The following is a 26,303-nucleotide window of genomic DNA, read 5'->3' as shown; positions in this document are numbered from 1 at the left end:
TCATCAAATGCAAAAGCAAAACTGTGTTGTTTAAATGGGACTTCCTTCTTTTGTGATAACCATATCTTTTCTTCAGTTGATCGATCAACAAACGCCAGTGCTTTATGTCATAAACAGAAAGTATTTGTGTACACATCTCTTGCTCAACCACCTCTTGCACCTCCAGCAGTACTGTGACCTGAATCTGTTAAATTTACAACATGCAAATCACTGAGGGACTGCAAATATTTGTTTATTTATTTATTTTTCGTTCTTTCTTTATGTACATTTTTAGTGATTTTATTACTCTTTAGCAATGTTTTCTAACTTTCTTAGCACCTGTTATTGGACTCTTTTAGGTGCTTAATAGAATGAAGATGCATTACTTTAGTCTTAACTCTTTTTATTGATATTTTTCAAACAGAGTTATTGAATGGAAAACAATATAGCATTTGTTTCAACAGCAGAAAAGTAAATCAAATGAGGTTAAACAAAATATTTCTTTCTCTCTGGATTAATTACAAATAATAATAATAAATAAAACTCAAATAAAACAGAAGATCATAAATATATTTGCTCTAAAACTCACAAACAATATTTAGAATAATATACAGTCATAATACATATGTACAAACAGTGTAATACATACAGTATAATATAGACGTATTACAGCGAAAATTTAAATTTTGCCAAGATAAGGAATATATTTTACAAAAAAAAAAAAAAAAAAAAAAAAAAAAAATTAATGATAAAAAATAACAATAAAAATAAAAATAAAATAAAAAAACACACCAGGCTACCTTTTTAGACCATAATTGTCACTTGGAACAAATAAAAAAATAAAATACATTTTCTTTCCCCTTTTTGTGCTTTCTGTCTCTTAATCGGTAGAAAAAGTGGGCAAACATAGTAAAGATCAAATATAGAGGGAGAGATACTTGATGAATTCACATTAAGAAAAGTTATTTTTTAAAGTACAAGAGAAAAGGTTGCCAAATCGTGTTAAATTGTTCTGTTCTGCCAAGCATTGTAAATCTATTTTTTTCTATTTGAATAAATTGTGAAGATGCATTACTTTAGCCTGTACATTATTATATGTGACCATGGACCACAAAACCATTCATAAGGGTGATTTTATTTTATTTTATTTTATTATTATTTTTTTTTTAATAGATTTATACATAATCTGAAAGCTGAATAAATAAACTTTCCATTGATGTATGGTTTGTTAGGATAGGACGAGATACAATTATTTGAAAATCTGATAATTAAGTTTTGATATATTTACTGTAGGAAAATTACAAAATATCTTCATGGAACATGATCTTTACTTAATACCCTAATGATTTTTGACATTAAAAAAATCGACAATTGACCAATAAAATATATTTTTAGCTATTGCTACAAATATACCCATGCTACCTAAGACTGGTTTTGTGGTCCAGAGTCACATATTCCTTATAAATTTGAGTTAAAAAGACCTCAACTCTTTTTCTGCCTATTTTCAACAGGAATTGACTTTTTTGTCTTTTCTCTTCTTTTCTTTCTGTCATTATTCACTCAAATTTCCAGTAATTTGTAATAACATGCTGTTAAAAGCTTTAAAAAAAGAGTGATATCTGAAATTAATCCTGAAAAAAAGTACATTTTATGTGTAAAAGAAAAATAACTTTGAGAAGATTTTGTATATAATACGTGCTTTTTTAAAAAAAATTCTGAATAACGACTAATAACTAATTGGACAAAATGGAAAAAAATTATCGAAACGTAGTCTAATTTATAATTACTATATATATATTATATATTATATAAGATGTGATATGTAATATGCAATTTCTAAAATGTATTGATGTCCTACAACTCAACCAACACTGACGTATGCCTTCATCTCCGGAAGTGTTTCCTTTACCGGAAGTCCTAATGTTGACCAAGAAAGATGGCGGGGGATTCTGCAATGGAGCTGCTCTTTTTAGATACGTTCAAGCATCAAAGTGCAGAGGTAAACTTGCGAATGCTTTCCGTCTTCACTCGTGTCTTTTAACCGCATGCTACAGAGACTAAAGTCTAAATGATATTAAAATATTTTCCTCTCGTTCTTACAGTTTCTATTGTAATAGCGCACTGGGCGCTGTGAACAGTTAGTTAGCTTGCTAATTAGCACAGTAATTCATACAAACTTAATTCAGTAAAGAAAGGATCCGCATTTTCATAATAACAACCGTTATTCTTCATTTAAACAATTACGTTAACCGTCCATTGTCGTTGTATTGCAGAGAAAACCTGACGGTGTGGTATTATGTTTAATTTGTTTCACAGAGCAAGCAAACTCGTGGCTATATTGTTGTTGTTGTTGTTGACAGAGCATGTGTAGTTTCTATTAACAAGCAGAATGTACTGTGATAAACCGTTTGTTTATTTATTTATTGACAATATCATACTCTCATAATTTTTGTAAAGGTATTAGCCAGTGGTTGTGCAGTTAAGCCCCGGGTACTCAAATGAGCTCATGGTTCATGTTTATCTGACAGCACCGCGTGTGCATGTAAACAAGGAGATCTGTCTGTAATCTATAGACATTTAAAGAAGTTAGGGGTTAAAGTATGTGGAGTTAGGGTCAATAAAATAGCAGAAACCCCCTGTATTTAATGTTTCGTTTAGCTAGAGATTAATATTTGAAGTGTATCTATTTGAGCTCTTATTTAACAGCTGTGGTTGTTTGAAAGTTTTGCTCTGTGTATCTTGTGATTCTGTATAAATTCTCTACTGCTGAAGAAATAGTTTACTTATAAATGAAAATTGGCTGAAAATTTACTACATCAACGATGTAGGTATGTTTTTTTTTCTTTCATTGGACCAGACTTGAAAAAATTTAGCATTACATCATGTGCTCACCAGTGGATCCTCTGCACTGAATGGGTGCCGTCAGAATGAGTGTCCAAACAGCTGATAAAAACATCACAATAATTCACAAGTAATCCTCACAACTCCATTTAACTGAAAAGCTGCCTGTTTGTAATTAATAGATCATTAAAACTTTTTAAAAAAGTTTTAAGGTGCTTGAAGGTGCATCTTCTGTATATGATTTTAAAACTAAGTTACAGTTTCATCTTTTTACCTTTGCATTTAATTCATTATAATTCTTGGTCTTATTAGAACTTTAAATTATTGTTTGACTGTTATTATTGTTTTTTTATTTTACCTTTCTCTTCTGTGCAGCACAGTGGTCAACTTTTGTTGGGTTTATTTGTGCTTTATAAATACATGAAAAAAAATGAATTAGGAATTCTGAATTAGGAGATAAATATGCACAAATCAAGCAACAATTTCAAGCAAAAACAGTTCTAAACAAATGTGTGACCCTAGACCACAAAACCAGTCTTAAGTAGCACAGGTATATTTGTAGCAATAGCCAACAATACATTGTATGGGTCAAAATTATATTTTTTTTGTTGTATGCCAAAAATCATTAGGATAATGTAAAGATCATGTTCCATGAAAACATTTGGTAAATTTCCTGCTGTAAATATATCAAAACATAATTTTTGATTAGTAATATGCATTGCTAAGAACTTTATTTTGACAGCTTTAAAGGGGATTTTCTCAGTATTTTGATTTTATTTACACCCTCAGATGCCAGATTTTCAATTTTGGCCAAATCTCGGCCAAAAATTGTCCTAACAAACCATACATCAGTGGAAGGCTTATTAATTCAGCAATTCAATAAAAAAAATAGACCCTTATGATTGGTTTTGTGGTCCAGGGTCACATATGTTGATGGATTTTGCTGTGAGAGGACAACAGGAGATGAACTTTTTCACTGGAGAAAAAGTTATTATGATTTATAGATTTTAGCCAGACTCCAGAAGCAATGGTTTAAAATTACAATGCCTTCACAAGATATTAATTGATGAACTGAAGTGATGTGTATTACTTGTGGATTATTTGAACTTTCATGTTGACGGCACCCATTCAGCCATGCAAGTGATGTAATGCTAAATGTTTTTCGTACTCAGCCTGATTGCTTTCTGATGTGATTTTAATGATCAATCACTTCATATTTACCAGCTTTATTTGTTTTGAGTCATCTGATCATTGTATATTCCAGAAATGTATTCTAAGACCAAGTAGAAACTTGTAATCATTACTAAATTTTGACAGGACATCTATTCAATACATTCACCCGTCTAAATCAGTGTGTTCAACTTATGATTGATACAGCCTCATAAGCTTACAAAATTGCAAAACAGAATTGAGTAACTAGGTAAAGCTCATTTGTAGTTCTTAACTGATTACTTGACATGGATTGAAATAACCTTAAATTGCTTTCAACAGTTAAGCCTATGTGAAAATGCTATTATTTTCAGAGAGTATGACCTCATAACTATTTTGAACCGCAGCACATCATAATGCGCTGTAATAAATCTCACCGAAACAAAACTAGTTCATATTAAAAAAAATTAGTCAATCAAAATCAGCCTGATCCTAGGCCAGAATATGTATTTTTATGCAAAAAAATTTGATGGCTAACTACTGTAATACATAAAAATCTTCTGTGCTGTTGTTTTATTCTAAGATGTTTGGTTGAGCAGCTGTGATTGTGTATGTGTTTTATAAATATGTCTTTATCTGAGAATCTCTTTACATGCCATTTCTCCTTGCTCCAGTGTTTTATGTAGTATCCTGTTAGTGAAGCCTGGAAACAGATCTCCTGTCCTGGAATTTGTCTTGTTAGGGTGTGTGTCTGTGTATGCGCTTGATTGGTGCTTTTGTATTGTTGCAGTGATCTGCCACCCCACAGGTGTATTCCAACAGCTTTTTAGAAACAGGTTGGACAGGCCTGTTGCCCTATGACAGTTTGTTGAGGAAAGGACTGCATGCACGGTTCAACCATTTTTAGAATCAGTAAGAACTTCGGAGAATGCTTTTGTGTTTTCAAATACCTTGAACCATAGGAATCCTAATTCCAAGACTTTAACAGGTGAATAAGCCTGACTGTTTTTCTGGTTGGCTGCTCAGTCAGGGTGTGTCTGTGAGAAATTTCGCCTGTGTGTCAGACAGTCTATGTGTGATAACATTTATCCTCGTCTTTATAAATAAGCTTCGTAACATTTTTCTCTGTCTTTTTACAAGTTGACGAATGTGGACGTTGTGCGGTTTCCCTACGGTGTCTTGATCACAGAAGTGCGAGTCATTCCCCCTGGCATCAAAGCACACAGCAACCTGCCTGACAGTAGAGCATTTGGGTGAGAAAATACACTCACACACACTCCCGTCTAAAAGTACAGCGAGAAATCAAATGGTCACACAATAAGGAGTCACACAACTACTACTGGTCAGCACTACTAATTGGTCTATGCCATCCACATTACATGACCGTTCTTGGGTTAGGATGGCTCACTGGTCTTTAATGCTTTTAATGCATCCTGGCTGAGTAAAAGTATTATCAAGTACGTCATGAATCCATTTTCCAACCGTGTTTTTGGCTTATCCTGAATCACTACAGTACACCTGTAATAAGATTTTATATCAAGACTATTTTAGACTGGTTCTGGTAGGAACCGTTGTGGAATAGCCAAGTACCTGCGTGATTCGTCGTAGACATAAACAGAGAAAAGTAGCTCCGACTACAGTGTTCTTCCGCAAGACGCATATAGTTCTGTTTGCTATCCGCTGTGCCAGAAGTTACAGGCTGCAGCTTTAAACGAAAAACCCTTTTCAAATGGTACTGTAGGACCCTATAATTTTGCTGACTGAATCGTGAAATCCAGTCATAAAAATTGAATTTACTGTATAACGTGAAATGTCAAGGAATTTGCTGAATTTTGGATGAATAAATTAAAACTAGGTCAGTGCACATAAGGCATGTCTGTGAATGTTAAGCCACAATATCATTGTCAAATAGAAACTTAAAAGTCTTTACAGCAACCCGTCAAAAAAGTTTGGTTTAACTTAAAGAAACTGTGATGGAAATATACATTTTTTTTATTATTATTTTTTTGCCAGAAAAATTATTTACCAGAATTTATTTAGCAGGAAAAAAATGTAAATGCACAATGCATTATTACAATTTTTGAAAAAAATAAAATAAAATGAATTAATTAGAGATGCTTTTGATTATTAAAATTTCACGAAACCATTCAAATGGAATCCAAAATATTAATGGAAAACAGAATTTGGTAAAAACAACAAACTTTAATTTATTTTATGTTTAATAAATTGCTGAAATATTGTGTATGTTTCATTATTTCGATTAATTACACATGCTTTCTATGATTTCTTTTTTTAACCATTACAACAGGCTAGAAAAATTAAAATAGAAATCCAGAAAAACTGAAACTGAATTTGGAAAATAATAAAACAGAATAAAATTGTAAAAAATAAAACTGATTTCGTAAGGCCCTAGTAATGTGTACACTAGTCAACATTTGAGTGGATCAAAACCTTTCATCAAAGTTGTCCTAAAACCAAAACAATACCTGTTTTTGTCTTAGGACAGTTTTGATTAACCTTTTTGATCCACTTCAAATGTTGAGTTCTGTATATCACATTCAGACTACCCACTGATTTAAGAGTCTTGAAAAGATGTCATTCTGCGCATCCCTAATTTTTACTACACACATTATGACAGTTAACAGCACTTCAACCATGTTTACAGTGTGTACAAACTGTCCCAGTGCTTGTGTGGTGCACAATAGGACATGAGTAATACTGTGGTATCCTCAAAAGTAAAATGGCTGGAGGACATTTGAGGAAATTGGAAAAGGTTTCTGTGGTGGCTATTGTTCCTTCTTTAAAAACAGATCCACCACACCCCTTATTCTCTGACCACTTTCAGCTTTTCCCATGATCTCATCCCTCATCCTACTTGTCTCCATACCTGTTAAGAGAACAATGAGAGAAAAGGGAAGTTTGTTTTGATAGGACCGACTTATATGAACCAATAAATCTGTATTGAAAATAATAAATGATTTCATAAATGATTTCAGCAGGCTAACTGATTTACAGGAAGTTTGATTAGACCAAAAATGGCTGCTGGTGGCAAATAGTGGTTTCAGGTTTGGTTTTGACGGTTACAATGCCCCTTCCTGTGTATCTTCAGGGAAACAGCCCCTCACGCATTCCAGTTGGACCTGTTCTTCAACAATGTGTCCAAACCCAACGCCCCGGTGTTTGACAGGCTGGGCAGGTACTAAATAAACTCGCACATACACACACACATGCACACCTGTGTTGGACAGGCTTAGCGAGAAATACAGTACGCTGTCTCAAAAATCTATAGCTGAAAAGACAGGTACTCTTTTGATTGTTGAAATCACTGACGTTGGTGTTTGTTTCACACTAGCCTCGAGTACGATGAGAACAAATCAATCATCTTCAGGCCTAATGGAAAGGTAAGAGACCCCTTATTACAGCCCAGCATCAAATTTCAGTGTAAAACTCACACACATGCACCAATATGTTTGTGGTTTCTGCAGAATTGCTGACAGCAGCTTTTCTCGGCTCTATGGGCACTTGAAAAGCATTTTTCCAAATCCACAATGTATTTGCACATGCCTCTGCAATGACTAAAGCTATCAGCTCTTGTACTCACGTGCCTTGTAAACAAATCAGCCTTCATTTGTATTTTAGACTAAGCAAGTTTTTTTTACTCCTCCCCTCTAGAGTCGTAGGCCGTGTCCTAATTTTCATTTTGTTTTTGTATTATTGAAGGTAAACACAGATGGCTTGGTCCTGCGCGGATGGTACACATGCCTGACGTTGGCAGTGTATGGCACAGCCGAGCGCCCCCACAGCCATGAACGGGACTCTCCACCACCACCTCCACCCCCTCTGCCCCAACAGCAGCAGCTGGGATCGAAGAGAATCATTAAACCTGGTCAGCACAAACAATATATACACAAATATGTAATGTCATGTCATGTGGAAATGATTAACTATTAGAAATGTGTCAACCAGTAGAGATTTTTGACTATTGTCTCTATTGCGGTTATACGCTCTTGTGAGGTTGCTGTGCTTGCCAGGGCTCTACAGTGCGATCATTTCGCATTAGCAACTGAAAACTACTGAAAATATATTTAGGAGCATTATGTGCCACTCACCTGATCAGCATATTTGTGTTTGCGCTGAGGGGAGCTTCAAAGGTTTCTACGTTTTTTTTGCAACGTTGAGTAATGTATCCCAGACATATCTTGCAAATCCCTTCATAAACAAAGTGTAGAGAGAGTGTAAATAAGAGATTCACTGTGCAGTGTAAAGAGCTTATAATGGAACTTTGTGAGATTGCGATGAACTAAGATGAGTGACAGCTTTTAATGTTTTTTAAGGGAGTTTGTAAATGAGATATTGATTATGTACAACAGTTAAATAAACAAGTTAATATTAAGTAACTTACATTCTGACTATAACACTATTGCCTGATTTTGCTCTATTTCATCAAAAATAATCAGAAACAAGTGACATCTGAGCTGCTGCACATCTCCATTCAAACACAACGTTGTTTCGTTTATGAATGAGTGTGAGTTTTTAAACTAATCTAGTGAGTCAATGACTCAGTTTCCCATTCATAAAGACAGTCACTTGCTTTGTTGCTGAATGAATCAGCCGTTTGAACTAATCAAATGAATGAATGATTCAGTAATTAAATCAGTGACTTGCCGCCCCCTTTTTTTTCTTTTTTTTCTTTATTTAGGCTAGTATTAGTTTTTTGTGATATTGACATTGGTGACAAAAATGATACAATTTGTATGTTATCAAAAATGTTGATCATAAAGAGCTTATTTAAAGCAAAAATAACTATATTGTGATATATATCATTACCGTGCAATAAAATTACTCACAGATTTTCGTCATTTCGCCCACCCCTAATGTGAAACATTAAGCACAAGTGTGTCTCTTGCAGAGTGGGAGAATGAAGAACAGTTTAACGGCAGCCCACCCAGACCACAACCTAGAGGGCCACGGACCCCACCAGGACCACCACCTCCAGACGATGATGATGAGGAGGCACTACCTGCACCTGGTCAATGTATGTATGGAAAAACTTAAAAGGAAAGGTCCACTTCCAGAACAAAAATTGACAGATAATGTACTCACCCCTTATTATCCAAGATGTTCATGTCTTTCTTTGTTCAGCCATAAAGAAATTGTTTTTTGAGGGAAAAATTTCAGGATTTTTCTCACTAAAATGGACTGGTATGGTGCCCCGATTTTGAACGTCCAAAATACAGTTTAAATGCGGCTTCAAACGATCCCGGCTGAGGAAGAAGGGTCTTATCTAGTGAAACGATCAGTTATTTTCATAAGAATAATATAATTTATATACTTTTTAATGTCAAAAGCTCATCTTGTCTCACTCTGCCTGAACTGTTTTTTTTTTTTTCGTTTTATGACAGTTAGGGTATGTTGAAAAACTCCCATGTCGTATTCTCCTTCAACTTCAGAATCGCCTTATACCGCTGTTTTACCTTTTTTGTTAAGGGTGTTTGATCTTCTTTGCATGTTCACTTTGCAAAGACTGGGTCGGTACTTCTGCAGCGATGTAGGATGATTTTGAAATGATTTTTGAAGTTGAGGGGGAAAATACGATTGGAATTGGTCCTTATACTAAAGTGTTACCATACCGACAATTTTACAACTGTATATTATTTTTTATATTTTTTTTTTAAACTGAAAAAGTAGTTCTAAGCACTGCCCTACACTGTGTTGTCTCTGATTTAGGTCCAGTAAAGGTAGAGAACACAGAACAGGGTGATGATTACCTGGAGCCTGTCTCACCTGAGCGAGGCTCTCTTCCTGCTGATGAGAACTACTCGGACGCAGAACAGGAGGACGACGAAGGTCCAGCTGATGATGAGGAAGATGAGGATGTGCAGTCTGAGGGAAGTGAGGCTGATGAAGATGAAGAAGAAGATGAAGTGGGTGATGAGGTCACAGATGAAGATGGAGAAGGTAAGGAGCTACAGTGTTGTGAGGGTGAATAAACCACATGCTGTGGGGGAAAAATGACTCAGACATTTTATGTGTGAGAGCAAAAAAATTCCCTAAATGAAATCGAAAAGAATCTGTCGTGGTGTTTTACTTGTTTAATTTATTAAATATAAATGTAAATATTTGTTCATTTACAAATATTAAATAAGTATTTCTAACTCATTTTAGTAATAAATATTTTAATTATTGGGCCCAGTGACAAAATGTTATATATATATATATATATATATACACTCTCATAGCTTAAAAAAATGCTAATATTGTCCCCTTAATGAAACATTCTGACTCCTGACCTTGAAGAAGATATGTTTTTCTGCAAAGTTCAGTGATGTTCAAAAGAGCCAATTTTGTTTATACTCTGATTTGCTGAGACGCCCAACTTAATTAAACATTTCACCAGAGTTTGTGGTCAAGACTGAACTTGCTAGATTTCCTGAGCCAATAGCGATGTATCAGGTGTTCTGTTTTCTGTGTGTGAGATGTTTTGTTTTTATGTGCAGGTGATGATGGATATGAGCAGATATCCAGTGATGAGGAGGATTTAGAGAGCGGGGCTTTCAAGCTGCCTGCCTTTGACCTGGACTATACACCTGAGGACCTTGCATCACTACCGACTGTTCAGTATGATCCGTACGAGCGTGAACTCCGACCCCTCCAGCACTTCACGCCGCCTCACCTCACGCGTTATGAGGCGGAGCTAAAACGTCTCAAAACTGTAGACACCCAGGACTCAAGCTCTTCGTGGGTGGAGTCTGCAGCTAAACTCTCAGAACTGCTGGAAGCCTGGGGGGAGGGGCAGGGGGCAGAGCGAGGGGCAGGCTGGGTAACTGCCTTAGAGGAGATCCCTGCCTTTCTGCTAAAAGGGATAAGCTGCCTGTCTATTAAGGACCCTGATGGGATGAGTGATAAGTTGAGGCAGTTGGTCGACTGGAGCTGTGAAGCTCTCAATTTGGACTTTGCCCTTGCACAACCCATAGCGCTGAACTTGCGCCAGCTCAAGGCAGGAACCAAACTGGCCTCTGCCTTGGCCGACTGTGGTGCCCTGGCTGTGCAGAATCTGCTGGAGAAAGGGATTGTTGGCAGCCTCCTAGGCTTGCTGTTTGCAGAGCACGTTTCATCCACTCTGAAACTCAACGTGCTGCGCTCCCTCGACAGCATCATCAGCGAGCCACAGGGTATTGAAGCCCTGCTTAGAGACCGTCACCATGACAATGATGGAACGAGCGGGTACCAACGTCTGCTGGATTTGTTCCTATTGGACCAGACCGTTCGTGTCGCAACTGCAGGCGCTGCCATTTTACATAAGGGACATTTTTATGAGGTTTTGACTGACCTGCAAAGGACAGCCAGCGTTTGGGCTGAACGCCATCCAACAGTAGGGGAGGTGGGTGAGCGAGAGGGTAGCGAGAGCGAGAGGGAAGCCGGAGAGAGAGACCGAGAAAGCACTGAGAGGGAAGGAGATGAGAGAGAGAGGGAAACCCCGGAGGTAGAGCGGGAAAGCCCAATGGACATTGATACCTTGCTGGAATCTGCCTCTTTGTCAGAAGGTGACCTGGAAAGGCTGCAAGGTCTCCTGGAGGAGCTGCTCCACCTGCTGGAGACAGCACCTCACTGTATGGTACAGCCTCCTGGGAAAGCTTTTCCCACCAGTGCCCGGATCACTGGGCCACCAGAGCGAGATGATCCCTATCCAACACTGTACAGGTCAGCACCATATGGCTGCAAAACTGATTTGTGATGAAAATGACTGGTTAATATTATTTAATAATAGGAACCAGCCAATATTAAATATAATCATTTTTAATATATATTTTTTTAATGTGGACCCAGCTACACTGCCGTTCAAACATTTGGGATCAGTAAGATGTTTTTTCTGCTCATCAAGGTTGCATTTATTTGATCAAAAATGCAGAAAAAAACAGTAATATTGTGAGATATTGCAATTTAAAATAATGGTTTCTATTTTTCCCTGTGATACAAAGCTGAATTTTCAGCATCATTACTTCAGTCTTCAGTGTCTTGTGATCCTTCAGAAATCATTCTAATATGCTGGTTTATTATCAATGTTGGAACCTTTTGCAGTGATTAATTTATTTTTTGAAATCTGTGATACTTTTTTCACGATTCTTTAAGGAATAAAAAGTTAAATAGAACAGCATTAATTTAAAATAGGAATGTTTCGTAAAAATATAAACTGCTGTTCAAAATTTTGGGGTTAATAATTCTTTTTTGTTTCTATTTTTGAAAAATCTAATGCGATTCATCTGCGATTATGAACGCAGTATTGCGTAGCTTGTCAGTGATCTACGGCTCTGTGTATTAAATGGCGCTCTATCTGAAAGCATGTGATGGAGATTTACTACTAATCACAGAACCGGCTTTACTGACAAGATGTGCATGACAATCACGTGCGATTTATTGTGCACCCCTAGTTAAATTGATGGAAAGTTATAGTAAACACTTACATTGTTATTCTTTTTAAAAATAATGCTATTTTTTGTTTTATTCATCGAAGAATCATGAAAAAGACATCACAGGTTCCAAAAAATATTAAGCAGCACAACTCTTACTTTTCTTTTACTTTAAAAAAAAGTTAGGAGCACAGTCAAAATTTCAGGAGCACCTTCTAATCAATAATTAAAAAATCTGATAAAAAATTAGCCTGCCCATTATGAGGTGATATCTGACTCCTTAAAGTGATTTACAGGGGAATTTTGTTTTTACCTTTGTAATGACATTTTTATAACTTCATCTTTTATGTCAAATAAAAAAAAATATATTTTATGAGCTTTTTAAAATTTTTAATTAAAACAATAGAATAAGAACAAGTAGAGTATGAATAAGCGACCAATCAAATGAAATTTTCATTAAAAGTATTAATAAAATTAATTTGTACTACAGAGGTGGCACAGTAGATGTATTTTCATGTTTAATGAGGCTCAGAGGTGGCATGACTGCAATCAAATTCATAATTTCATGTTGAGATTAATGTTTTACATATACAATTTTGAATACAGAAATATTAAATGATTTAAATAACTGAAAAGAAATTTTAAAAATGAAACTAAAACTGCCAGTAGGTGGCAGCAAGTCATTGATTTAATTACTAAATCATTCATTCATTTGATTCGTTCATTCAGGAATAAAGCAAGTGAATGTCTTTATGAATGGGTAATTGAATCATTGACTCACTAGATTTGTTTAAAAGCATGTTCATTCATAAACGAAACACAGCTGTGTTTGAATGGAGATGAGTTGTTAAAATATTTTACAATATTACACTTTTTTTCTGTATAACTGATCAAACAAAAACAGCCAAGAGACTTCATTTAAAATCTTACTGATCCCAAACTTTTAAACTGGTAGTGTATATTATTTATCCTTTTTGTTCAAATATTAAGCATCTATGTTATTATTCCCTTTTTTTCAGATACATGCATGCTTGTCACCTTTTGGAATCCCTGGCAGTTGTCCTGTCGTATCCGGCTACATGTGCCCACACTGGAGTCCTGCAAGCTGTCAGAGAACTGATGCGTTTCCTATCACAGTCCCAGCAGGGTCTCCTCTTCCTCCTTAGCCAACACGAAACCATCAATTTGCTGCTTCGTCTCCTCACGCCCCTTACTCACCTGACTCCACCCTCTCACTTGGCTCCTTTGACGCCCCTGTCAGAGGGTGAGGGTGAAGATGCTACTGCTGGTGGAGAGGGGTCAATGGATGATGGTTTTTGGGTGTGGCTCATGCAGACTTTACATGCACTACAGGGTGTTGCTGAGCTGAACGGGGCAGAGCTTGAAGATGGCGATAATCCAGATGTTCTGGCAACACTCCACAGCCTGTATCTCATTAGCTTTAGCAGCACAGGCCGAAACGCTGTCGCGCACGCTTTTAGCTTGGATAATAACCTCAGCTGTCTGGTCAACCTGGTCGAGTTCCATGCCAAAGAGGGGCAAGGGTGAGAAAATGTTAATATGTCTGTTGTATATATACAGGGTTGTAAAAATGTCAAAAGAGTGTTTTTTGGCAATCATGATAAATAAGAAGGTGATATAAAATAAATTTGTGTTAAATATTTCCTGATAGGTTGTTAGTAAATGCAAATGGTCCATATACAGAACCCTGAGGCACTCCATAGGTGTTTTTAGTTAAAATGACTGTATATTTGTAAATGTCTTGTTCTTTCTAACTTGCTGACTTCCTCCCTCTCTCTCTCTCTCTCTCTCTCTCTCTCTCTCTCTCTCTCTCTCTCTCTCAGGGAAGGCAAAGCAAGGAAATCTGTAACATATAACTATGCTTGTATGCTTGCACTGCTCGTAATTCAAACGTCAAGTGATCTCCGGATGATGGAGCACTATGCCGCTCCACTACTTACTGTTTGCAAAGCTGATGAAAACAATGCCAAGCTTCAAGGTGAGCCTACTGCTACTCCGTTGCAGCCCACCAAGCACTTCAATCTCAGCCAAACCACCAGTCCTATAATCGATTAAAAAGCAATGTTTTTTCCAAGACCTTAAAAGCCATATTTTAAGTTTTTTTTAAATATAAGTGCTTTCATATCTGACCTCTATGATATTTTTCAGAGCTGTCTAAGTGGTTGGAGCCGCTTGAAAAGTTGCATTTTGATATCAGTGGCATTCCCATGCTTATTGACTACATAAAGCAGGTGAGGTTAACCACATAACCACATTTTATAGCATTTTAGGGGGTTTAAAATGATAGAGGATACAGTGATAGAGAGTGATAGATAGAGAGTTACAACAAGTATACCAAATTCATGTTAGGCACTGATCAAGACGTTAAGACACTGATAAATCAGGTTTCAACATAAGAACTCCTTCTTGCAGAACACTAAAAAACAAAACACTCATTCAGTTACACACTCAAATGCTATTTTTATAGAACTTGGCACACCATGATAAAGACATTGTGTGTCATTAAATGTAGCATGTTTTGCTGTTTCTTTTGTCAGAATCTGGAGAACTTGATGACAGCAGACGGGGTGGGTCTTGTAACTGCTCTCAGAGTGCTGTGCCACATTGCCTGCCCTCCAACCACTGTACCAGGTACGTGCAAACATACTGTATGCCTTACTTTTAACTTTATCTTAACTAGATAATAGCCCAAAAAAAGGACAAAAGCAAATTAAATATCCAAAAATATGATTTGTGTTTTAACTTTTGCTGAATAAATGCACCTAACATTACTCACTAGCTATGTTTGCATCCGAAGATGTGAATTTAACTTGTGTGCGAAACTGGTTTATCACACAAAACAATTGCAAATAAAGCACCGTTTCCATCCAACGAGTCAAAGAGAACAAATTTGTCACTTCCTGATAAACTGGCACTAAATATCACTAATAAAAGTAGGAGAAGCCACTGAATGTAATATTTTTTAATATTACTTATGCCTCGAGCAGACGAAATGCAGTAAATGCGGTCATTGCTTTCAGAGGTGGATGGCTGCTGTTTGGGAATGCAGTCGTGTAAGACAGCTATACAGAAATACTTTGATGACAGACATTGCTCAGGCATTTCAGAACGACTAAAACAACATTTCAGATGCTGTGCAGCGAGATCGGTCTGCTGGTTAGTCAAGTTATTCCGTTCCATCGTGCAAAGACATGACTTTTTTGATGCACGTGTTGGAATTTATTCAGTAATTTGGTGTTTCCATCGTAGTTGCACATTTTTTCTTATGGGATAAAACGTTTATCCTACTCAGTTTATGCACATTTTTAGAATTTATGCGCATCTTGGCGTTTCCATCCAGCGTTTTTTTTTCTTTTGTGTGATATTCCAAAATGTGCATAAAAATAGGTGGATGGAAACACAGCTACTGTCTATTATTTTGCTAAAATCAATCCAACATAAATAATTACAAAGAAAACATAAAATCTCTTTTGTCCTTGCTTAATGTATTTCTCGTTTTTTTTTTGTTACATATAATAATTACTTGTATTATAAAACCTGCTATTTTTGTTTTGAGAACTCCTTAAAGCTATTTTAAAAATATTTTACAAATATTTAAATAAGTGAATAATAAGTATTTAAATTTGTTTAAATGTTCAGTAGCATATTTGTCTTGCTGCGTTATCTGAAATGGTTTCAATTAGTACTGGCATTGACTACTAAAAACTATTGATTACCAATAAAAATTGCTGGGTAAAAATATTCACGATTCTCATTTTTTTTAAATCACAAGAATCGATTAACTAGTCTGTTTTCAGTTAGTAGATGGAAGTTTAAGGTCACAATAAGATTTGTGCTTTGTTACTTTTGATGTGAAACTAAGGTTTTTTTTTTAGCAACATTCAAACAATAAATGCAGTTTTGGTGCTGGTTAATGTGGCGTAACAGACTGCTGTTGTGCCTGTTCAAAAGAAGCAGCAGCACGAAGCGCACATAAACTGATCATCTACTTTATGGGGTGCTATTGTGCTTTTTCACTTTTTGAATTTTAATCAGTGTGTGGTGTGTATCTTTGGGCATAAAAAAGATCTACAAAGTTACAAATTTCAAAGTCCACTCCAAAAGGCGATATTTCGTTTTTTAAAAAAATCCCTTTTCAAGAACTACAACGAACAGCTCCTTTGGACAGCAACGTTTGTTTTCCGCATACAATGATGTCACAACGCAGTCCATTAGAATATCATTAAAATAAATCCCGCCCACAGAAATTCCAATTGTTGGGGGATGTGTAGGGACGAGGTGGGGGATTAACCAAGCTTTAGCGATGCACCACGGAGAACCACTTCAACGAGCCACAGCGCGGGCGGGTATAAACACAAGCATTGACTAGAGTGGCTGCTTCAGAGCTGTAATGCACCACAGACATGTGCAGTACAGGGGGTCGAAACACATCCCGAAGCCGCGATTACTCCGGTTGCCTCGTCAGAGCCGTAACACGCCGCAGACGTGTGCAGTGTGTGGCAAGAGATTTATTCATTATACAGTGTAGTTCACTTCACTTATAACGCAAGTGTTTTTTTTTAAATGCTTAAACTTTCACTAGAATAGGCTAGGCTGATCAGTGATGATGTTCTTTAATAATGCTAGGCTGCTTTTAGCCTTATGCTGGAGCTGGTTTCGGGCAATGAAACTAAGCATGTAAATAATTAGATACATTAGCACGATAATATCATGTATTGGTGATCTCACAGGCTGACGATAGGACCCAACACTACTGTAGCGTATTATTTACTCAGCCTCCATGCATCCTACTGTAGGTGTATATGACTTCCTTCTTTCAGATCAATGCAATCGGAGTTATATTAAAATTTATCCTGGCACTCCCAAGCTTTAGAATGGCATAGACGGGTGTTTCTTCTCATCAGTCCAAAACAAGTCCAATAATATGCATCCATCCATAATAAAAAGTGCCTCACACGGCTCTGGGGGGTTAATAAAGGCCTCCTGTCAATCAATGCGTTTTTGTAAGAAAAATATCCATATTTAAAACGTAAGAATTACTTTAATCTAGCCTGCGCTAACAGTTGTACATGGAACTTGCTTCTTTGACAAGGGGCGTGGCAGTACTAAAACACTGTCTAAGCTGTTTGCCAATCACAATGCAGTGGGACAGCTAACCAATCACAACACATTTTGTTTTTCAGAAGGCAGGCCTTTGTGAGACCCAGGACTAATCCAGGCATTTGTGCCAGGCTGGGAGTAATGTATTAATAATGTTAAAAATAATGCGTTTTTCAAACCACCAAGCATGAAAGCATGTTCTAGTACACCCCCAAAACAAAATCAAGACTTTGTAAAAAAAAAAAAACAAACAAACAAAAAAAAAAAAAAAAAAAAAGCATTATAGGACTCCTTTAACCAGTTGCAACATGAAATAAACATGAATGAACTTTTTAAAAGTGTATTAAAAGAAACTGTACAACTTACCAAAATTGCTCAGTGTTTCAACTGTGCAAAGACGTCAATGACCATAAACTTGTTAATCAGCAAGAAAAATTTGAATAAATCTATCAAAATTTTCTGACAGCCATTTAAATGTTTATATTTCAAAAAACTTCAGTGAGTATAATTTAAGTATTTGTATACAAATCAGTTAATTTTAACATTAAATATTATAGTAATGTAGTACCAGCTGACTCTCCTATGTTTTATAGCATTAGTTGAGAGATTTTATTATTATTTTTTTTTTCCTTGGGTAAATTTGGCATGGCAAGTAATCAATACTGAATCACAATCAAATCGAATTGTGAAATTTGTGTCAAAACCCAGCCCTATTAAAAGTATTAGCTTGTGTGTCCTGACCAAACTCTGTGTATCTGCAGGTCAGCAGAAAGACTTAAAGTGGAACCAGGCCATCATATCCCTCTTCAGTGCAGAGGGCATGGACACTTTTATTAAAGTCCTCCAGAAGCTTACATCGCTGCTGCTGCTGCCATGGCGACTACATGGTCCAATGGGCCCCACGGCGCAGCGACTCATGATGCTGTCAGTGGCCTCCTGCTCGCTGAGACTCATCCGAGCCATGCTGACAGAGCTGCTGTGCGGGGGAACCTGTGAGTTCCGTGACGTGCGTGTGCCCTCCGTCTGCGTCGCCCTTCACAAGATCCTCTGTTCCACCCCAACAACCGGGCGCCTGGATGCAGAGGAGCTGCGTATCCAGGGAGACGTGACAGAGATACTGTTAACTTTCACACATGCAGTAAGCGAACAGGAGACCGGTTCAGAAGAGACCGTGGCCGGAAACAGCTGGTCGCTGATGCTGAAGGAAGTGCTGAACTCTATACTGGCTGCTCCAGAGAACATCTACAGCAGCCTTAGTCTGCTGTCAGAACTGCTTCCTCTGCCTCTCCCCATGCAGACCACTCAGGTACTGAACATACAAGTACCTGTTGCTGCTGATTGTCCCACATGGTTAGAAGATGGTTTCTAAACATAGGCAGCAAATTTATGTTGATGATTTCTTGAAAATAGTTTAATTTACTCTTTCCATCTTCCTCTTTCTCTGTTAGGCACTATCCGTGCAAGACATAGGGGTTGCGATGAACACACGAAAGTTGTGGAGTGTGCATTTACACGCTCAAGCTCGAGTATTACAGGAAGTGCTGAGGTGCGTGTGTGTCAGCAGCTGTCCACCGCTACTCTCCCTGCTCCGCCGTGTGTGCGTACAGCTCTGTGATCTTGCTGCGCCTACTGCGACTCTGGTGATGAGGACATTGCTGGAGCAGCTGCAGGAGGAAATGCAACAGTAAGACTCATTCATCACATTAAGGACAACTTGTTCATAGTTCATAGATTTGTTTTCTCAAGATATCAAGAACAATTACATATTTATATTTATATTTATACACTTGAACACACATGTGTGTATATAAATATGTTTGTATGTTTTTAAAAATGGTATAAAAAATAGCATTTTTGCATGTAGGTTTTTTACACACGTATTTGTAATATAATTGTTCTAAAATAATTCATAAAATTATTTGTATTTTATATTTTTGTAAAAAAAAAATGTACAAATAAAATAAAATTACTTAATGTATTAAGTATTCCAAAATGAATTCCTAAAAAAATTAATACAATGAAATTATATTAGAAATATGTAGAAATTTTTTGAGTTGATTAGGTCTAGTGCCAGGGTTTGTACAAGGTGCCTAAAATAATTGAATTTGACATTGTGACATTTAAGGAAAACCTGGAAAACCCTTGTAACCGCAGTTTTCTTGTGGAGTCAGGCCCCTTTAACACTGTTGCCATGGGTTGTTTTTATGTCCACGTCTTGAAGCGGCCCCAATAACGTTATATTTAGCCCCTGGAATGCGAACTGTACCGGGGAGCCCCACCAAAAAACTTGTATCCTACCCCCACGGAGCCCAAATTTTTTTTTTTTTTTTTTTTTTTACTGGGGAACCCCCTCAAAACACGATTAGGCTACTTTTGGGCTACTTTTAAGTAGCAACTGGATGGGTTTAGTTGTGAAAACCTGGCAACCCTGGCATGGATCGCAAATCATTTGATGTAGATCAGAACTTTGCAGCGGGTTCGCAAATCTTTTGCTTTACATTGAAACCTGGGAGCGCAGATCACACAAGAATTTGATTCAGATTGAGACTTCGGAGCAGTTTTGCAAATCTTTTTTTCAGATTTTTTGTTTTTTCTTAAACAGTAGAAAACATCAAACCATAAGTGAGATCTCTGATTGAAATGCTTGAAAATCAAAAAAGTAGTGTTTGAAAAGTCCTTGAAAGTCCTGAAGTTTTATTTTACAGTATCTGTATGAACCCCTGTAGTGCTAACTTATTAAAGTGTTAGTTCATCCAAAAATGAAAATTCTCTCGTTAATTTCTCCCCCCCATGTCGTCCCAAACCCGTAGGACCTTCATTCATCTTCGGAACACAAATGAAGATATTTTTGATAAAATCAGAGAGCTTTCTAACCCTGCATAGACAGCAATGTAATTACCGCTGACGTGGAAGAGAAGTTATTTTGTTTTATTTGCACACAAAATATTCTCATAGCTTCATAAAATTAAGGTCGAACCACTGATATCACATGTACTATTTTATTTATGTCCTTACTACCTTTCTGGACCTTGAATATGTCAGGCAGCACGCCGCAGCGTGCCAACATACAGTGCAGTTGTGCTATAGGCGTCCCGAGTTCGAATCCCAATTCGAGGACCCTTCCTGGTCCCATCCCTCTTCTTTCTCCCACTTTGCTACTTCTCAATTCTGATCTGTCCTATCATAATAAGGCATAAAATTCCAAAAACAAATCTAAAGAAAAAAAACAAAGCTCTTGGATTTCATCAAAAATATCTTAATTTGTGTTTCGAAGATGAACGAAGGTCTTACGGGTTTGGAACGACATGAGTATGAGTATGAGTAAATAATGACAGAATTTTCTTAAAGGGAACTATCTCTTTAAGCCTAAATACTTGGGTTAGTTTGACCGGTGTGTATATTCCTGACAGCTCAAATGGACTCTTTGTTGTGTGTTTAGGGAAGCAGCTGGCTCACGTGTGATAAGGTTATTAGCCCTTCTCGACTTGCTGGCATCACAACGGGCTTGCAAATCAGCCATGTTGGCTCTACTGGGTGGATCTACACGCACCGAGGGCCGGAGTGATGGGAAAGTGGAGGACAAACTGTCAGACCTTCTTCCCTCGGTGGTTGCCATGCTTGTCCTACCTGCAGACGCCGCACTGTCAGCACAGCAGAATGCTGAATTGACAGCTTCTATCCTTCAGTCACTGTGTGACCAGGACGTGTCACTGGTCGTGAGCGGCTCGGGTGAAGCCTCAGTGTCTGAGGCAGAGCAGCTGGCCAACGCGCTGCCGACCAGAGACATGATGACGTGCATATGTGACGGGATGCTGGAAGTGTTGGGAAATACACACAGCAGCTACACGCTCCAGCTCACATGTTTGCGAACCATGATGTTTCTCACCGAGCACGACTATGGTCTCTATCACCTGAAAAGGTATCTCAATGATTTTGATGTCATTTTGAGTTTGAAAGATAAATGTTTTTGTGTGTGGTATTTGTGGTTAATGTTCTTGTGTTGCAGCTCTCTGAAGAAACACAGCTCGGCCATCTCCTCTCTGATCCGCAAGGAAACCACATCCTTTAACAAAGAGCTAACTGAGCTCCTTTCAGCCCTGTTTGACTTTTTGAGACAGATTCTGAACAGTGACGCTATGGTAGGCCGACAACAGAATCAGTATGTTTATTTGTGCTTGTATGCATATGCTAATACAGATTCTTTATGCTACAAAGGATGAAGACATAGACAATCGCTCATTGGCTCTTAGTGTGAGCGACATGAAGCAGCTGCTGCAGTGGAAAGAGGACTCAGGGGAGCATCCATTATCAGAACTGGAGAAACACATCATGGTACATGTGGCAGATTAGGTTATACATCATAATTAAGCTGTGCCCTATAGCCTGACTGAAGGGAGATGCACATATTAATCTTGTCCTACTCTCGTTTTCCCATGTGTGCAGAAGCTCTGTAAGGAGGATGAGACTTTGGAGAGTCTGCTTGAGAATGTGGCCGGACTGCGACAGATTATCGAAAGTTCTGGAGATGCCCCAACTAACACAGAGCCTGAAACTGAGCCCACTCTACCTGCACCAGAGCCCCTTCAGACACAGTTCAATCACAGGTAGTACAGACACAGAGAGAGTAATATGGATTGATGAGTGTGTGACTGGATTTTTATAGTTAACAAAAAACAGTATATATAATTATAGCAAAAGCAGTAATATTGTTAAACATTTTTACTATTTCAAATAACGGCTTTCTATGTGAATATATTTAAAAATCTCTACTATAGTCTTCAGTGTCACATGATCCTTCAGAAATCATTTTAATATGCTGATTTGTTGTTCATTGACTTTATTATTATTATAAATATTTTAAACAGTTGAGTAATTTTTTTCTGGATTCTCTGATGAATAGAAAGATACACGCTATAACGTATAACGTTCAAAAGCTAGGAGACAGTATATTTATTTTTTAAAATTATACAGTGCAGTTGTGCTGTAGGCGTCCCGAGTTTGAATCCCAACTCGAGGACCCTTCATGGTCCCACCCCTCTTCTTTCTCCCACTTTGCTACTTCTCAATTCTGATCTGTCCTATCATAACAAAAAGGCATAAAATTTCAAAAATAAATCTTAAAAAAAAGCTCTTGGATTTCATCAAAAATATCTTAATTTGTGTTTCGAAGATGAACGAAGATCTTACGGGTTTGGAACGACATGAGGATGAATTTTCTTAAAGGGAACTATCCATTTAAATCTAAATAGTTGGGTTAGTTTGTATATTTATTTTTTTGAATTATGGAAATGAATACTTTTATTCATCAAAAGTGATGATAAGGATATTTACAATCTTACGAAAGATATTTTTTCTACTTTCTGCTATTTCTACTTTAAGAAACTTGAAGAAATTCTACTCAGCTGTTTTCAACATAATAATAATAAATGTTTTTGAGCAGCAAATCAGAATATTAAAATGATTTCTGAAGGATCATTCAGCTTTGAAATCACAGGAATAAGTTATATTTTAAAATATATTAAAATAGAAAGCAGTTATTTTAAACAGTAAAATATTTCAAACTTTTACTGTTTTTGCTGTACTTCATATCATATAAAGGCAGGCTTGGTGGGCAGAAGAGACTTTTTAAAAAAACATTAAAAACCCTACTGTTCAAAAACTTTTGGTAGTTTATGTAGTTTTGCACATCCTTCGTATTAAATACATATATGTGAGTTTGCCTTGAATGTAACATTATCTTTTTGCCTCTGTACATTCAGGACGGTTTATGTTCTCTCGGATGTCCTGGACGAGCAGTTAAAAGCCCTGTGGTTTTCTCCGTTCCAGTCAGATGAGATGGAGACGGAAGTTGACATGGTGAGATGTTTGTTTGCAGGAATGATAAAAATATTTGTGATTTAAATATGTAATTTAACAATTGAAGAGCTATGTAAACTGATTATGGCATGCAGAGCTAGACAAGATGAGCATTTGAGGTTAAAAAGTATATCAACTGTACATTTCTTTTTAGAAAATAACCAGTTGTTTTGCTAGTAAGACCCTTCTTCCTCAGCTGGGATTGTTTAGACCCCTTTGAAGCTGCATTTAAACTGCGTTTTGGAAGTTCAAACTCACAGGCACCATTGAAGTCCATTCTATAGAGAAAAAATCCTGAAATGTTTGCCTCAAAAAACATAACTTCTTTACGACTGAAGAAAGAAAGACAAGGGGGTGAGTAAATTATCCGTAAATTTTAGTTCTGGAAGTGAACTTCTCTAATGTATGTGTTGCAGGTGAAAGTAGATCTAGTTGCACTGGCCCAGCAGTGTTGTCCAGACTTAGACCTGAAGGCGGAGTTAGAACGATCGTTCCTCAGTGAACCCACTTCTCCAGGACACAGCAAACCAACCAAAGGCTTCAGGCTGGGCAAACACAAACATGAGACCTTCATCACGTCCAGGTACACAGTGTGCTGCCTGCTTACCATTCAAGTCTGCTACTTTACCTTGAATGTCTGAACTCTGTATAGCTACAAATCATTTTCTTCCTTTGCAGTGGGAATTCAGAGTATGTGGAGCCTGCGAAACGAGCTCATATCATGGCGGCCCCTCGGGGCCGGGGTCGTGGTGCGTTTGGCCAGCTCTCTCGACCACATGACATTTTCCGCCAGCGCAAGCAGAACACCAGTCGACCTCCTTCCATGCATGTAGATGATTTCCTTGCGGCAGAGTTCAAGGAGGTGGGTCAACCCACCGGCCTGGCTCTGCCCAAACGCCCACCAAAAGGAGGAGGAGCGAAGCCACCAGCTAGAGGCTTGTTTACTGGAGGAACCAGAGGGAGGGGCTTCCAGAGTCACACTCGCTTCTTCACTCCACCAGCCCCCAAGAGTGTTCTGCTTGCTGGTACACACACATGTTTGATTTAGCACATATATACTGTGTACTACTTTTAGATTTTATGTGGCTGATAAAATCTGTGATATATTAATAAAAATAATGTTTGTTTTAGGTAACTACCCTCGTCGTGAGGGCGGTCGTGGATCCACTTGGAGCGCTCCAGTGACTGCTGACACTCACAGAGGGACTTATAGTGAACCTCGTGGAGGACAAAGCAACTTTACCCGACCGTTGCCCTCCAGACAGCCACCTGCAGGTACGCCTTATATATAAGGCTAATCTGTTATACTGATAGATTGTAAAGTTAGACCAATAACCAGGTAGATTAATTGGTTAGTTTTTGACTATTGTGATCAAAATGTAATTTTACTAGTTTCAATTAAAAGATTTTATGAATTTTTTATAATAATCTTTAATATAATAATTCTGTTATATTCCATTTTAATTAAATTATTAATAATATAAATATAATTCTTATAATTATTTTCTGACAGCTATGTAATATTTACAAAAAAATATATATGTATGTGTGTGTATATATATATATATATATATATATATATATATATATATATATATATATATATATTATAATTTTTTAATTTATCAATAATAATATAAATATATAATTACTATTATGAACAACTATAATATTTTTGGCATATAGAACATGCAATTTTAAATATAACAATAGTAATCATAATTGTTTTATTCATATTTACGATGTTTATATTGTAATATTTAGATTTTCTTTCATATAACAACAATAGTAATAATATTACTATTAATATAAAATTATAAATGTTACTATTACTATTAATATAAAATAAAATAATATAAATGACTAATATTTTTGGCATATATAATATGCAATTTTAAATATAAAAATAGTAATCATAATTCAGTTTTTTTTGACAGCTATGTATATAATATTTACAAAAAATAAACATAATAGTCATTATTCAATTGTATTCTCTTCAGGCATTGGCTGTTAAAAAAATCATTTTGTTCAACCTCTATCTTTTATCTTTAAACATATTTTATATTTAGATATAAATATAAAATAAGATGAATATTATGAATTATGATATTTTGGGCATTTATAACATTCAATTTTATATAAAACAGTAGTCATAATTCAGTTTTTTATTCTGATGGCTATGTATGTCGTCTTTACAAAAATTAACCACAATAGTAGTCGTCATTCAATATTCAATATACTATTATATATCTTAAGGTAATACCTATTAAAAATCTTTATGTGAATCTTTATTTAAACTCAAATTATATATTACAAAAAATTATTTATATAATGTAAAACATTAGGTGATAGTGCCACCTGCTGGATGCGCCCCTCAGTGATGACTTCTTTCTCATCATTAAAGGCAAAAAAGACTTTAATAGCTAAAAAGTTTTAAGTAGCTCTTTAGCGCACCCTACATCTACATGTCAAACACTTGCTGACCCCCCCCTCCCTAACTCTTCAGGTGCTTACCGATTGGCTCCTCGGGACAGAGCCACCAGAGGCAGAGGGACAGGCCTGTCCTGGCTGAGTGGTGGTGGAGTTAGCGTAGGTGGAGGTGGAGTAAGTGGCGGTGGACGTGGTCAAGGGAAATTCAACAGCGGCGGGAGCGGAGGTGGACGGGGCCGACATGTCCGCTCATTTACTCGCTAAACGCTGCCTTGAGCTAAGCAGACTCAGCCGTCAGGCTCTAAAGGACCAATCAGGATGTGGATCTGCTGTATTTGTTGCAACGATCGACTGATATTGTGTATATCATTGTCATGTTTTGTGTTTCTCATTTTTAAAACTGTTAAATATGATTAAATTCTTGTGAGTATATGTTCGAGTGTATTTTATGTAGAAATCCAGAGTCTACATAGTCGAAACTATTTTAATAGTGGTGAATGTAGCAGAATGCATGTCAAT

At 36.8% G+C, this 26,303-nt stretch overlaps 1 protein-coding gene across 1 annotated transcript; it reads left to right on the top strand.

Annotated features, from left to right (window-relative positions):
• The first annotated feature begins 1,858 nt into the window (after positions 1 to 1,858).
• On the top strand, positions 1,859 to 26,216 carry virma (vir like m6A methyltransferase associated). Its single transcript, XM_051130963.1, has 23 exons — positions 1,859 to 1,978; positions 5,110 to 5,222; positions 7,079 to 7,165; positions 7,322 to 7,370; positions 7,690 to 7,855; positions 8,879 to 9,004; positions 9,697 to 9,927; positions 10,467 to 11,670; positions 13,397 to 13,921; positions 14,222 to 14,376; positions 14,547 to 14,629; positions 14,936 to 15,029; positions 18,260 to 18,804; positions 18,947 to 19,182; positions 20,938 to 21,417; positions 21,505 to 21,637; positions 21,714 to 21,830; positions 21,942 to 22,102; positions 23,258 to 23,354; positions 23,771 to 23,937; positions 24,033 to 24,379; positions 24,486 to 24,629; positions 25,861 to 26,216. The coding sequence occupies exons 1-23, from the start codon at positions 1,916 to 1,918 to the stop codon at positions 26,046 to 26,048; spliced, it is 5,511 nt and encodes a 1,836-aa protein (XP_050986920.1). The 5' UTR covers positions 1,859 to 1,915; the 3' UTR covers positions 26,049 to 26,216.
• Positions 26,217 to 26,303: the final 87 nt, after the last annotated feature.

This window comes from Labeo rohita, chromosome 16, assembly GCF_022985175.1.
Source record: "Labeo rohita strain BAU-BD-2019 chromosome 16, IGBB_LRoh.1.0, whole genome shotgun sequence".
NCBI lineage: Eukaryota > Metazoa > Chordata > Actinopteri > Cypriniformes > Cyprinidae > Labeo > Labeo rohita.
This window is presented reverse-complemented; position numbering and strand designations above follow the sequence as displayed.

What these genes read in the sequence shown, in the direction of transcription:
- virma (XM_051130963.1), top strand. Translation starts at nt 1,916, where the DNA reads ATGGCGGGGGATTCTGCAATGGAGCTGCTCTTTTTAGATACGTTCAAG. An exon ending in CACAGATGAAGATGGAGAAG is followed by an intron (nt 9,928 to 10,466) that starts GTAAGGAGCTAC and finishes TTTTATGTGCAG; the next exon opens with GTGATGATGGATATGAGCAG. An exon ending in TTATTGACTACATAAAGCAG is followed by an intron (nt 14,630 to 14,935) that starts GTGAGGTTAACC and finishes TTCTTTTGTCAG; the next exon opens with AATCTGGAGAACTTGATGAC.